The 15,659-nt window shown below is 36.5% G+C and overlaps 1 protein-coding gene across 1 annotated transcript in view; it reads right to left on the bottom strand.

The window, feature by feature from the left end:
• The window catches only part of PPFIBP2 (PPFIB scaffold protein 2), an 83,911-nt gene that overhangs the window by 16,895 nt on the left and 51,357 nt on the right, over positions 1 to 15,659 (bottom strand). Inside the window, exons 6-11 of the mRNA XM_029086456.1 lie at positions 11,335 to 11,517; positions 9,228 to 9,320; positions 6,664 to 6,772; positions 5,224 to 5,256; positions 3,396 to 3,457; positions 1,119 to 1,194 (exon numbers count right to left, since the gene is read on the bottom strand). Of these exons, the coding sequence (XP_028942289.1) occupies positions 1,119 to 1,194; positions 3,396 to 3,457; positions 5,224 to 5,256; positions 6,664 to 6,772; positions 9,228 to 9,320; positions 11,335 to 11,517 (556 nt within the window). The remainder of the gene's footprint in view (positions 1 to 1,118; positions 1,195 to 3,395; positions 3,458 to 5,223; positions 5,257 to 6,663; positions 6,773 to 9,227; positions 9,321 to 11,334; positions 11,518 to 15,659) is intronic.

Here is a 15,659-nt window from a genome sequence, read left to right as displayed (position 1 = left end):
TCACAGGAATCACCATACAAACTTAATAACTATCTATACACTTTATTAATCTCCTACAGATGAATTAATTTAAATCAAACTCAATGTCATTTTAATTTGGAATAATAGATTCTTGAGAGGGATATAATGCAATTTAATGAGAATACTGTAAACTCATGCCTTTAGCTAACTGACCCCGTGTTACAGATTCTGTCTGCATGAATGTCCTGCCGTTTGCTCCCTTCTTTTTGACCCTTTTTGCTATAATTCCTTTGGTCTGGCCTCTACAACCCATGTCCAACTGAGGGATGGCAACCAGCAGCAGTGAAAAGGGAAGTATGAAGCTTTGACCATGAAGGACACATGTCATAGGCCTGCACCATGGAAGACACTTACAGAAGTCCCATCAGTGAGGAGGGACAGGGCTGCATGAAGTAGCGAATGAAACCATGGCCCCAGCTGTCCGCCCAGCCATCGCTACACGCACGTAGGAGTTGTGCAACAACTCCTGCTCCACTGCAGTATGCAGCAAAGTGTTTTAAGGAGAACAGTTGTTGACTTCAGATTGACTTGGCACATAAGGAGCTCAACTGCAGTGCTGCAGACCCAACTGATGAGCAGTTCACACAGCTGTGCAACCAGAGAAGTAACCTCATCAGTCATCCTTCCTTATCAATCAGTATCCTTAATGACACTATCTAAAACAACATCTAGCACCAAAATCGGGCCCCAAGGAGGGATTTGTTATTAACTGCTGTAGAACAGATTTTAGGTTATGACTTACGCAGATGAGCTAAGATTCAGTCACAGAAGTCTTGCTGAATAGCAGTGTTGTAAGTACATCTCCAGACAGATTTAACCCTATTTTTTGTACTGACTACAGCCAAGGAAACAAAAAGGAAATCTCCACAAACTACAGGCAATAGCACGTAATAATCCTGCTCAACACATACTGTGGTTCTCTCTGTATCTGAAAGATTGTATACTTGCCCTCATAGCACTCTAACATGATACAAATATATGCATAATGAAATATATATTACTATACAAATATATTTAAAAGGAAAACAAATAGTAGTTGTAGTGCATGCAGTTTTTAAAAGACTTGATATCAGGAAATTTTTCCCAAGACATTTTACCGTGAGCTGCAATCATTATCTCTTTGACCTTTCTGTACTGGCTTAGCAATAGTGTTAACTCCTCTATTCGACGGTCCTGTGAAAAGCAATAAATGAAATAATATTTAAAATCCTGCATTTTTAACCTGCAGAAACACTGTATTACATATTCATTTCAGTGATTTTGGCCTGCTTTTCCAGAAAGCAGGATCAAGTCCTGCTCATGTGCCTTGTAAAGAACATTTCTTGGCTTTTATTTGCCATCATACATAACACCTGCTGGACCATGTGAAATTATGGATGTAAGGAAACCAGAGGAGTTTGACATTACTAGTAAAGCAGATATTTACAGAAGCATAATTTGGAAAATTGCTTTCACATCTAATAGTCAAGGGAATATTCTGGAGTTGAACCTCAATTGCCTGAGGTGGGCAGTGGTTTTTTTTTTTGCTAGCATCTTACCTGCAATCATAAAGTAAATGACATTAATGTTTTGTCTAGTTTAACAATCTGGTGATGTTCCTTAATCCTCTCTTGTAGGGTATGTTCTGCATTCCCACATCTACACTTACTCCAGTTTTGAACACACCTTTTTGAACTTAGGCAAACGGGTACAGAACCCAAGAAATGAGGCCTCATGAGTGCCCGATGTGTTGCCCAGCTCCACTCTTCCCCCAATATATAATATTTTCCCATTATGTACAGAAAGCATCTTGATTCATGTATTCAGGGAGTGACTTGCCTTTTGCACAGACACAACATAGCAATGGGTAGTAATCATTATTTAACTGATTACATCTGTTGTTTCTCTCATTTCCATATATGATACTGTCCCCCAATGGTAATACATTATTGCTACCAGTCACTGAGTGCGCGATCTTGCACTTTGCACTCTTACAGTTTGTCCTGTTTCTTTGACCCCGCTTCTAAACAATTCCTATGCAATAATCTTGCCCAGTGCTGTGACTGCAGAGCACTGAATACAAACCCAAGCAAGTAATAAAGAACTAGTTTTCACAAGCAGGTGTCAGAAAAGCCACAGAAGCAGAGAAGTGGACACTGGACAAAAAAAAACTTTCCAGGGAAGTTGGCAGGCATTTAAGTGATTAGCTGACACTGAGCTGCTGCATTGCCATAGCTAGGTCAGTGTCACTGCTCCAGCACCCATGTGCTACATTACAGTCACAGCAGATATCAACTGCAGTGTAGGAGTAACCACCCAGAAACGAGACCTTTACCACATTACAGAAGGGTAGGTGATGCTGATCCTCCCTTCACGCCTCTGCAAGTGTACACAAGACAAGATGCCTAAACCAGATACTCAGCTATCCCAGGATGAAGAGGAGCAATAGGTTCTTCTTCATAGCAAAGAACTAACATACTCAGTTTTTTAAAAAGAAATATATGAACCACTTAGTAGCAACTTAGTCAAGCACTTTCTGTCTTAAATGACACAAGGACTACTTAAAAGTTATACCAAAAGCTATTTAGAGCTATTTTCCCTCAGGAAGAATATTTGCTTTTGCAATATTATTGACAGTAACAGCTCTACATTAAACATATAAGAAGCTGGGGGTCAAGCATCAGTCCACTAGTTTAAACATTACAGTTTCCAAGGAAATAACTCTCCTTTCCCTGTGAGTATATCCAGATATTAGGACATAAGCACCAATATTTTGTGTTCCCTTCAAATGACAAAATCTTACGCAGACTTGGAAAATTTTGGCAAGAGATAATGCTACATCTTTTATCTTCCTGATGTAAATTTTGGCTTTTTGAGTTTATAAGAACTAAAGGTTGTTATGAGTCACATTAATGTTCTCCAGAATTAACACTGCCCTGTCTAGATTCCACACTTCCTAAAGGAAGTTTTAGGGATGTTTATTATTGGCTATTTGTTCATATACAAGCGTGTCACCATAAAGGAAAATTCTGTGTCCAGATTTATTATCATAAAACAAGAATTACAATTTCCTCAAGAACACCCCCTCAACCTCCCACCTCCCCTCCACAAATAAGAAACAATTTATGTAGTAAGTCAATGGCATCTGAAGGTAGAGATTCAACATCCTCCAAGACTAAGCCCGAAACCCTGCAACCTGAGCCTCCCGAGTTCTGCAGCCAGGTTAGCACAGTTAGCCACACCTTCTATTTAAAAATCAACCTGTCGCAATCTTATGGGATAATCCAAAAATCAGAGCAATACCACACCTAAAGAAAGCAGGTTATTCAGATCATTACAGAGATTCAAAACCATTATTTCATTCTTATTATGTAGAACAAGGATTATTTTCTCACCTTTTCTTCATTTGCAGCCAATAACGATTCCATCCCTATCTTCAACCGTTGAACTTCTTGATCTAGAAATGTTTGTTAAATGTTTTAAGGAAAATACACTTGCTATATGTCGTGTAAATAATATATGTTTTGTGATACTCTCCTTATGTTCTGCTGAGTAACCAAAACCATATCAGTGGCCTGGCAAATGCATTGTTAAACTACCTTTAACTTAGAGCTTGTCAAAAGCTGAGCTATTAAAAGCATTGCACAACACAAACATGATGGCTTTGCTTATAAAAGGCTACATAATACTATTTTATACTCTGAAAGTCAAGTAATAAGAAAAAAAAAAAACCAAACACTGAAGCTTATTTGCAAAAGATGAGAGTTTTTTTTCTGCTATACATTTAAGGAAATAATTTTAAGTATGATTGAACACTGATTCTATTCCATCTCGGAAAAATATTAATCAGCTTATGAGAAGTAGTTCAATGACATTCATGAAACTTGGAAATAAAAAATAAGAAAAACTAGTTTGATATGAGGAAAATCTGTAAAATTTCTTTTTTTCTTAAAAACATTTCAGTATGAGTAGTTGAGTTAAAAACTACACCAAGAGCTAATACAGAACTGCCTCACACACAATTTAGTGTTACAAGATAGAGGTTATTCAGGAATGTTATAGAGAAAAACAATTAAAACACATTCTCTGAACATTTATGAGGCTGTTAATCATGTAATCCTAACTTTGCTGAACCAAATCTTTCTTTTCTTCTCTACACATGATTCCTAGCAAGTCCACCTGTAAGAACCTATACTAAATAAAGTCTAGATGATGGAGACAACCTGGAATAGTTTATCTGCTGTAACTGCCACTCAAGGAATTAATGCTTTGATGTTAAAACAGACCCACTTGTTTCACAAAAGACTATGAAAACCAGATGTGGCAGGCATGAAGTGAGAGGGAAGAAAGAAAATCAATACTGCTAAAGAGTATCTTTTAAAAAGATGTTTTACAACTAAGTGTCGAACATACTATGTCCAAAAAACCGTAATTAGTTCTTTCTTGTAGTTATTCTGAAAAATACACACTCTGTTAATGATTAAGTTTTAAAATATGTAAATGAACTTTGCAAACATTTCTCTTGCAAAAGAGAACGCTTAGTAACACACGACATGCACAGACACAGCCAAATCAAAAACTAAAGCCAGCAGGCAGTGGGCAAGCAATTGAAAGATTTTTTTAAAAGCCATTTAAAAAAAAAAAAAATCACAGTCCTACTGATTTTGCTTTATAAATATTAGACTTCAAAAAGACCTGGTGCCAAGGTATTTTTGAGCACATTAAAGCAAACCTTACTTACAATATTTATACCAACGTCAAGTATGAAAACATTTTTATTCAGTCATGGGGGTTTTTGTTTTGTTTTTTTTTTTAATTTACTGCACTGATTTAAAAAAAGAAAGCCCAAATCCTTCCCCTCCAAGGCAGGAGGCTTTCAATTAAAGCTGTCTTCCCAGATATTATATGGGGTTTACATATGTACAAATAAAAGCTGGTAAAGGTTAAGCTTTGGCTCTGTTAACCTTGACAATGTCCCTTTGAAGTCCAACTATCTGATTTGTGAACCTCTGATTTATTTTTTTTTTTTCTGAAGTGAAATCTTACTAAACAGGGCAAGTAGCTGTCTGCTTGCTGCAAGCAATGAAAGCAATGTCTCACGTATACTACAACTAGACAGCCAAATCTAAACAAACATTGAATTATTCCTGCAGAATGCATCCCAGTTATGATTTGTGTGAAAGGAACAGTGAGATAAAGCCAGAAGTGAATTGCAAGGCTTACGTTTTTCTTTTAGCCTTCTCCTATAAACTTCCTCTACGATGGTAAATGATGAGAGTCAAATAAAGTATGTAGAAAAAGCACATATTAGATAAATTTTGCAATTTAATTAGAATATGCATTCTAGCATACTACAAGTACATTGACATTATTTTCCAACTTTATTTGAGAAGACCACCTAAAAATCTGATAAATCAGTATATTTTTTTTGCAGAAGTCTTATTACTGCTGCATACTGTTTCTATTCAAATACAGTCTAAGTGGTTTCCTTAAATGTAACCTAAAAAAAAAAAAATCTGTACAGGGTTTGATTCTTCTCCCACTGGAATCAAGGGCAGTTTCACCCATCTTCAGCACGAACAGGAACAGACACACTACTAGAAGCTGAAAGTTGCTGAGCTCTTGATTTTTTTGTCATACCACTACCTTTCCCTTGAAATATCATAAATTATTTGTGAATCTTATAGAAAATACAAAATTCTATTAGTAGAAAAGTTCCTCTACAAACACTGCTATTAGACAAACTAATTTTCTAGTTAGACATGCAGTTCTCTACATGCACAAGCTCTGCAGCTGTGTGAAATCAGCACCAAGTATATGTTAAGTCATTTATTTGGAATAAATAACAGTCAAAATACAAAGTCTTTTAGAAAAGGCATATCTGCATTAATATCTGAAAGGAGATTCTTGGTAAGCCCTTAGAAAGTCGGAGCACAGCACCCAAAAAGTCACATCTCAACAAGGGCACTCTTTGGAAGTGTTAGTTAACACCCACAAAAAAAATTAGTGCAGCTGAGCTGATGCACTGCGGTAAACTACGCACAAGTATTCCTGCATGGGTGTCAGTATTAGAGAAGAAAAAGGTCGCTAATATCATATTGCTCACAGCCTAGCAACTGAAAGAAGCTCCAGGGAGTCAATATTTCAGAGAACTACGCCCTGACTGGTTGAGATGAAAGGCTAAGCAAACTGGTTTATTTGCCACTGGCCTGTATCAATGACACAAATCAATGACTACGTTTTAAAATGCTTGAACATTCAAACATTATGCTTAGCTACTACTGTGACTTTTTTTTTCTTAAAAAGTGGAAAAGGTAAAGATTTTTCAAAGAAGTTTAGAAGATATAAACAAAAACATATATTCCCACTGAACTACAATGACACTTTCAAATTATAAATAAAATCCCAGTAGAAAAACTTGTGGTGCTCTTAGGTACTCACTGCAATTTGGGCTGCCTCGAGATTGGGACACAATTTCACACACTAAAGGCCTCTATTCTACCAGAAGACAAAACAAATTTGCACCATTTTTCCTCCCAAAATGACCGCTGTAAGTCCATTCTTGTATCTCCTTGTATTACTTTGAAATACTCAGCCAAGCTGCTATGAAAGTGAAGTTGAAGTAGAGTTTTGGATTTTTAACTTTAATTCCCCTCCTCTTACCTCTTTCTGCCACTTCACTCTGTGATGAGGTCCTAGATAGTTGACTTTGTAAACGTTCTATTTCTGCATCTTTGAGAGCTAATTGCTCTTGAAGCTGGGCTATCTCAGCCTGAAAGAGAGCACAACAAATTCAAAACATCATCATCACCAATTCTCTATGATTCTTTCCCAGAAACTAGAAGACGTCTAAGCATAACACTGTGATTGATGTCCTGTTCCCAAATCAGGACATTTCATAAACATTGTAACAACCTTACGTATTTCATAGTGTTACTATCCTATTCCTTTTACAGAAACTCACGTTTTCCAATGCAATAATCTCTCGGAGAAGAGAAACTTCCAGAAAGGTAAAATTTTCAAGGATTCATGTAGGTAAAGAAACTCTGGAAAACGCTCAATGCTACAATACTGGTCATACAATAACGACTATTATAGGGCAACTCCCGAGTGTTGCATGAAGACTAATAAAACATAACAAAGCATTTTTTAAAAGATACTGTTTTTTTATCCTAGTTACTACTAATTAATATAACTGAGAATCTATTAATGCTCAGCGCTTTTATCAGCGTAACAAAACTTCTTTCTCACATCAGATACTTCAGCAAATAGGCTAAAAGCAAAGCATGGCTTGGAAAACAACGACATATATGCAACAAAATATCAGTGGTTCATTTACATTTACTGCAATTTCTGCTGCCGCTGGATTAGGAAACAGTAACACACATTAAAGACCTGAACAATACACAGGGAAAAGCATTCTGTGATTGTCCAGCTGAAATACGGTCACTCTCAGCTCTCTTTCCTATTTATGAGAAAAACTGTCAACAGCATACTTTACTAAGTCAGTAGCTTCATTAAGATTTTCTTCAGCAGCCTCGAAGTCTTTATATGTTGATATTCTGCATTTCCCCCAGCAAAAACATACCAAACCTCCTTGCAGTTAAAAGAAAAAAAAGGGAAATAAACAACAACAAAAAATCACTGAAGTGACCAGTTTTTCAAAATACTAAAATAAAGCAGGAAAAAATGCAAACCACCAAACAATATTATCCGAACAGCGAAAAACATGGACTAATTTACTCTAATACACAAACTTCACCAGGAAGGAAGCAGCTGGATGGCAGCAAAAGATCACTACTCTGCCTGCAATTCCATATGGAATAGAAGAATCTGCCTTGTTGCATCTCGAAAGGACTCCTACACTTCCCACTGACTAATGTGCTTTTTATATCCAGCCATGGAAATATTCCAATTTCTCATCTAAAAAGCTGGAGCAAGTGAAAGACAAAAGCTGTGGACCTCTCAATACCAGATTTAGATTTGCCTCCCCTGGTCTATTTGATCTCATAGCTCTTTTAAATGCCCCCTTTTCCCTTAATGTCTCATTCCTGCCATCTCTACAATTATTTTCCTTCCTCTTTCTTTCTGTGTACTTTTCTTCCTTTCTAATCCTGTATCTTCTCTTACTCAATGAGTTTTATGATTCTTCTTTCTTATTTTCATTCTGCTCCTTTCCATAATCTTTATCTGACTTGGCAGCTGGCCACACACTGCTTGAGAAAATATTTTCCCAAAGACTCTTCATTTCCACCACATCAGAGAAAACATTTTCATGGATACAAGAGCTATTATCTTCACAGGAAAAAAGACACGACAGCAACATTTCAATATTCATCTAAGAATTCTCAAAAGAAAGAAATGCTAACACAAATAATAGCTTGCTGTCATTCCTGGATCAATCCATCAAGTATTAAAAAGAAAAGTCAGTTTAATAATTGTAAATGTTTTTCCAAGATCCAACCACAACTCAAAAACGTCAGTCATTGGTATGAACAGGGATTATAGTACTACATAAATGAAAGGAGATGTGATTACAGCACAAGAAAGTGTACTTCAGCAGGGAAAAATAATAAGGTGCTTTTTAATCTAGTGGAAAGGGCTAAGAATTCAAACTAGAAATAAAGTGCAACTGTTTAACAAGGAGAACGTTTAACTAGAAAAATTAATTAGTGGGGAAAATGATGAAATATTTCAAATGTCGAGCTTCTTTAGAGTACAATGCAACAGCTTTCCAGGATTTCAGGTCAACAGAAGGGTAAGGCAGCTATGCACTTTGATATACACAAAGTCAAAGCAGATGATCTAATGGTGTATTTTGGGCTTAATCTATTAAAATAAATTCCATAGTAAGTGAACACCCAATCAACTTTGCATGTCTCTTCTCTTCACTGTAGAGAGCATATTCCATAGAGGATTTTCACCATCATACGAATAAAAGACAGAAAACTTCCAAAGAAGTTTTTCTTCAGAACAGGTCTTTTGTAAGTCAAAATGTCTTTTTTTTTTTTTTAAATAAGAATTACAAAAATGGTATAAGACTGGAAACAGCAAGGAGGGGAAATGGCACAAAAAGAAGCTACGAAAACTTTAAACTAAAATACTTATTCCACAACTTGATTTTATAGTAGGCCCTAACACAAGGCAATTGTAAGAAAAATAAATATTGATGAGAATTTCCAGCCAAAATAAATCTTTCATTAGTAAATACCAAGTATTCTGCTTACTTTAGTTGCTTTTAATTGCCACTCATACTGATTTCTTTCATTTTCCAGTTCTTCCACTTTAATTTTCAGGTGTCTAAGTTCCTGCAGCAAACCCTGCAAAGGAAGAACAGCAGGTAAAAGTAAGATTACTCTGGTAGATATTAATTTTCCATAGTCCTGAATTAAAGATCATGCATGAGCCACACAGTAATGAACACTGAACCACTACATCAAAAACTGTGACACAGTCTAAGAAGACAAAAACTATTTTGAATTGAGAGATAAGGAATACTTTCTCAAACTCTCCACCTGAAATTATGAAGCACATTTCTCAGTCATATTAAGGAATGCAGCTGAGCCTGGTGAAGTCATGTCTCTCTCAGTGAAAATGTGCCAAAATATCCGCAACTGCAGTCTCATATTAACTACTGTGCGTTCTGGGAGAGTTGGGGGTTGTTTTGTTGTTTTGTTTTGAGTTTTTTGTTTTTTTCAGCCATCTCAAAGTAAGCAGAAACATGCAGTGCTAAAAGATTACTAACTTCCACTAAAGTGACAATCTTCTCCCCAAACAGGTGCTTAAACTACTTACCAAGAAAAATAACACTCAGACTAACTAGTATCTAGCAAGTTACAGGCATTAATACAATACACATACAGTCAAATTCAACTACAAATAAGCTACTTTGAGCACTGGTGTTTGCCACTTTGCAAACTGAGCTGATGCAACCTAGAGCTGCAGCCAACCAGGGGTCCTAACATTCTCCATCCATTTCTCTGGCAACGTTGTCTCTTAAGTGTCCCTTCCCCCTTTCCTCGAGAGGACTGTATCTTATTGTTCATTCTGAAGGACAACATTATTAAATCCTTGATGGAACTATGATGAGACCAAATGTCTTAAAATGAATGGAGGAAAGGAAAAATTTGAAAGTGTAATCCAATTTTGGAATCCACTGTAGTATATACATTAAGGAACCATACTAATATCTTGGATTAAATTAACATCTATGTTGAATGATGCCCAGATTTGACTCCCAGATTATTTTTCAAATATGCAGCTTGTACTAATAGTTCACTAATCAGTTCTGCACAGAGGCAAGCTCAGAAACAATAGCGCTGTTTTCAAAATAGGCATCACACCCAAAGGTTTATTTTACCAAAATAACTCATAGGAGAAAAATTATTGAAAAGTTACTGAAAAATTACCAAAAACCTCCTTCACAATATAAGCAGATTATTTATAAAATGAGTTATTTTAACCAAAGAGATGTGGCAACTAAAGCAAACTGATTTAAAAGCAAATATTAAAATGGACTTTTTCAGGTATACCAGTATCATCCCATACTCAGTAAATCTAAGCAGTTTATACAAAGTAGCTTTTGTTTTGATATGTGACATAGTTTTGATCAAATACAACTAGGATCTGTAATGTAAATTCAAAAATGCTTTTCTGGTAACTTCTACTGTCAGAGAATAAACAAAAATGTGTTGGATTTGCTATTTTAAAGGTACAAGCAGATTATTTTTAGTATGGTTCTTTTCATTCACTTTAACATTATTAGAAAAAGAAAGGATACATTTCAGACAATCTTACCTGAAACTATATTTTTTCTTGTGTTAAGCTTTTAAGATGTTCAGGAATTAACAATCTGTGTTCAGAGGACTGGTTAGAGTGCACCATCATGCACAGCTAGGGTGACATTATCATGAGGAAAATTAGCAAACTACCAAACCATGCTAGCATGCTGCATATCATATTCTCAACTAAGGAAAAAAACCCCAAACACTCCCTCCAAAAAAAACCCAACAACCACACCAGCACTACAGATCTACAAGTAAAATGAAAATCATAAAAAACTCAAAAGAGATGACTGGCTCTTAAGATATATCTGTGCTTTAGCAGACAGGTATATCAATGGTGATCAAATTTGCCCGAGTAATCAGGGGTGGGGTGTCTGGGGTGGGCTTTTGGGCTTTTTTTTGTTAATTTTTATGACCACCTCACTCTTTGCTAATGAAAGCCACAAAGATTAATGCAAATAATTCACAACATCGCTCTGGTTAGCAGAATTTAGTTTCTACAAAAGAAGAGGCAATACACAGGCTTCTGCTAGGATGGGACTTATCATACATCACACTGAGAGCAATTCTTCTGGCTGAGAGTCTCTACCACTGATCTTGGACTACATTGAGGACCATTAGGTGTCAAGTCTGGATTCCTATCTTGAGACTTTCTTTCTTGGATTCTACTATTAATTTCCAGCTGCAGTCTACACATCTGCTCCTGTAGCTCACTGATCAGGTTCACTACTGACTGAAAACATGGGAAGAAAAGAAAAAAAAAGACAAAGACAGGTGAGAAGGAAAATGATGCAAAGAAGATATTTCTACAGTTCCAGCACAAATACATGAAATACATAAAAGACAAATTAAAACAAGACAGATGATGTGTTTCCCTTCTGATAAAGTATATGTGAATAGATATAAAACTGGAATGTCGCACAAAGCTACAGTTTAAATAGAACAGAATCTTTATTCCAGACTAATTCAGGATTCTGATACTAATGTTAAGATCAGAATTTGGCCTCTCGTTTTTGGAAACTTACCCAGTCACATGAAGTCAGATATCAGGAAAAATTGGAACACATTTTAATATGCTGGCTCAGAGGCACAATTTTGCTGGAACAGACCTGTTTACATTCATTTACACAGCCAAATCATCCACTAGGAAGAAACTGCTAAGTGCTCAGCTGGGGCCATAACCTGCTCTTTCCCAGTTTATGCACAGAATTTACTAATAAAGTAATTCTGTTTCCAGGTCTAGCACGGGTCAGAAAAATAACTCCATTACCTAGCTTGCTAGCTAGGCAGTAGCTTGAAATGGAGAAAGTGTTAAACACAGGAGAAATCAAAGGAAGAAAAAGTAATGACTTTACAGTGCACTGTTTTGCTGGCCAGCTTCTTGGATTTGTGTGTATCAGTGATACACACCAAAAAATCCAGCTAGGGAAAGCAAATCAAAGACAAGTATTAAAATCTCTACAGCATTTCACTTGAATTCCCAAACTCAATTGCAAATAGTTCTCGGTATTTTCTCAGATATTGCAAGTTTGAAGTGCCTTTCTCTTAATTTTCATGTACATTAACAACATATGTTTTGTGATTTCTCAGTCTTCTCAAGTGGAATAAATTTCATGAGATTCATCCATCTCCCAAAGGAGTGAAAAAGATTTTAGTGGACAGATAACAGATGACATGACATCATTGTTTTTATTTTCTTCATTGCAATGCACAACAGTCCTCCTGTAACCTGAACTCTCTGGTGAACCAATAATCTCAAACCTAGGGAACAGCTACTGCAAGGACAGAACACTATTCTGACCAGGGAAGAATTTAAGACAACCAATCTCAAACTGTATCACACTTAGAGATTCCCTTTCAAAAGCAAGTGTATCAGGTGAAAGAGCTTCACATCAGTTAAGTATTTTTCTAGGGCACTGTGCTTAAGATGAAATTCAGAAAAGCAATTAAGTATATTTTACTTTATACATATTATTGTCAATCAGGATCACAACGTCTGATGCTCATCCTCTTTCATCCAACAAACCTTTTTATGCATGTAAATGAGGATTAGTTCTGTATACAATTAAAAAAAAAAATAATTAGAAAGAGTACTGGGCCCCAGCATACTGCTCTGCAATATCCAGTCTTCCATAGGCTGGCATATTTTGCCAGGGGTGCACAGGTAAGAAAAGATAGCCTCCCTCAGTATCAGCTCCCCTAGGTAAAACCATACCCTTCCTACGTTCAGTGGCTACGTTAGCCACTTTGCAGCAGGTCAGTGGGACACTGGTGAGGAGAATGTCCTACTAGTTAACTCATCCTCTTAACAGAGAGCTGCAAAGCAGAACAACCGTAAGACCAGCTGTACGTACAATTTAGGTACTATCCACAACCCCTCCATCTTTCACGCTTTGATTTTGTTTCTTTTTTACCATCATGTCCATCATCAGATATATCACTGAGCAGCACCAACTGGAGATGGGAATCATCACGACTCACATCCAACTCTTGCATTCTTTGAAGCACCGAGGTTTTAGTGTGTGCTCGTCTTTGACGGAGAACACTGTTACCCTATACAGGTTCTGAAGAACCACTGCTCAGACAAGATTTTTGTCCAGATTTTTAAGCACAAACTGACAGTTGCTCTAGTTGTGGTAATGTGGGAGAGTTCAGAAACAATTCTGCTGCCACCATGTAATTCTTTTCTCTTTTGCCTCAGGGTAAAAATGGAATGGGTTTGCATCCACACAGACTTCCCTCGGGGCAAACCTGACAGTACAGAAGTGGCAGAAATCCTTATCCCAGTGAAGGATAAAATGTCTTAATTTATCAGAGGAGAAAGATTAACTCCAGCTGCAATATATGCCTTTACAGTTGCTTCTAGTTTCAAGGTAGAAAAGGTTTCTCAGTTTTTAGATTCTTTCATGGCATGAAAATTTATTAACACACTAACATACTATACCTTGATTCAGGTGAGACAACACACCAAACTCCCAGTGGGAGTCAGTGGCTCACTGGCTCCAATTTCTATGAAATTGCAAATAACTATGCACGAGGTATTTAATTCGGAAGTGTCCACACAAGAACCACAAAACACTTTGCAAAAGCTTATAGCAAACTTGAGATCCTCAGTTCGAAAAAGCAAATACCACAGAACTTATCCCATGCTCCAAAAGAAAAATAAGGAGAGAAGGCAAGCTGTTAAGCAAGTTGAAATAGACTATTACTCCTGCAGACTCCTGATAGTGACAGAAGATCTCTTTTGTCTATGTTTGGCATCTGGGCTGCCATTAATCGCTTCATAATGTTGCTGCCTCATACCCTGCTACATTAAGAAAACATATTCCCCAAATTACCAAGGCTTCTCAGGCAGGAGAAAAAGCTACACAAACTCCCTCATGTGGGATTTCAGAAACCTTCACCGCATCACTGTGGCAGAACTACAACATTATTCTACAAAAAGGGAATTAAAATGACAAAGCCAAGAGTGAGACTGTCCATTTACAAGCAGCTATTCTCCTGACCCCTGTGTTATATATATATATAAATAAATGGCACTTTAAATTTAGCATGTGCTTTTGAAGAGCGAGAGGCAAGTGGCATTCAGTGTGAAATTAATACCTTTGAGAGGAGGCTAGAGATGCTTGATAAACTCCTTGCTGCTAACTAAAACCAGAACTAAACCACAGGTGCACAAGATAAAGTGAAATTAATCTGACACATGAAAACTTGCTCATATTTAGAAGGATATCTTAATTTGCTTTGTTTTGCCCCAACGCAACCAGAGAAATAATTCTATAGATTAATTCTATGTGACTGCAAACAGCTGATGTGAAATAAGCTGACAAAAAATTAGAGTACAGAGCAAATAAGTTTTAGTTGAATTATTCTCCAATGTCACATTTAATTTTAAATATTTTAAAACCCATTATGATATTTAGAAATGGCAGGGTCAGCTATGAAGTACAATTATCAGGCTGTTTTAAATGGTTTAACTACTGGATGCCTCCGTAACACATGCACTAGGATGAAAACTAAGGAAAACTAATTCTGATAGTAGCAAAACTATCAAATCACTGTTCTGCTCACCTCTGTCAGTCCTAAACTCAGTCTTGAAAGAACCAATTGTCCAGCTGCAGTTTGTAAGAAAGGCTCTAGCTCTGTCACCCATAGCTTTCTTCCACTTAGGTAAACATACTAATTGCTATTTCATTTGAGGCATTCTGCAGTGTAAGAGCATGTTGTAGTAGCCACAACATTCAGAGATACAACTGCAGCGAGATTAATTTCATTCAGTCACTGTCAGTTTGGAGAACTGTCTCTCAGACTCTGAAGCAATTAGGTTACCACAACACAACTGTGTACGTATGCGTAAACAAGAGCAAACTAAAGGCAGACCATTTAGATACATAAGAGTGGTTTATTCAGTAGAAAAATATAGTCTGGCAGTAGAGGCAAGGAGTTCAGGAAGACACCCAAAGCTATTATCAAATTTAAGCAGCAGTTGTAGTCTAATAGTATAAAGAAAATATAATAATAAATTTCATTCCGATGTTTGAAACTTTGTTTGTATTGAAAATCAGTAAAATTTACAGTAAAAGGAACTGAAACAGGGTTAAAGCATTAGAGTTCAAATAAACATATAATTTGACTGAAAGCAACTCCTGTTTATCTTGACAAATTGGATTAATGCTTATTCAAGATAATCTGAAATAATTGTAAAAATGGCTCAACAAGCAAACCAAAAATGCTGTTTATTTGCCACAGCTTTACTTTCAACACTCATTTTCCTTGCTTGGTATACACAGGTTTACGACTTTCAACAGGCTAGAAATCTAATCACATCTTGGGGTAGTTAATAATTCAGGGCATACTTAACACAATGATTCTCAA

This window comes from Antrostomus carolinensis, unplaced genomic scaffold (genome assembly GCF_000700745.2).
Source record: "Antrostomus carolinensis isolate BGI_N321 unplaced genomic scaffold, ASM70074v2 scaffold3018, whole genome shotgun sequence".
NCBI lineage: Eukaryota > Metazoa > Chordata > Aves > Caprimulgiformes > Caprimulgidae > Antrostomus > Antrostomus carolinensis.
Note: the sequence above shows the minus strand (reverse complement) of the source record. Positions and strands in the feature narration are given on the sequence as shown.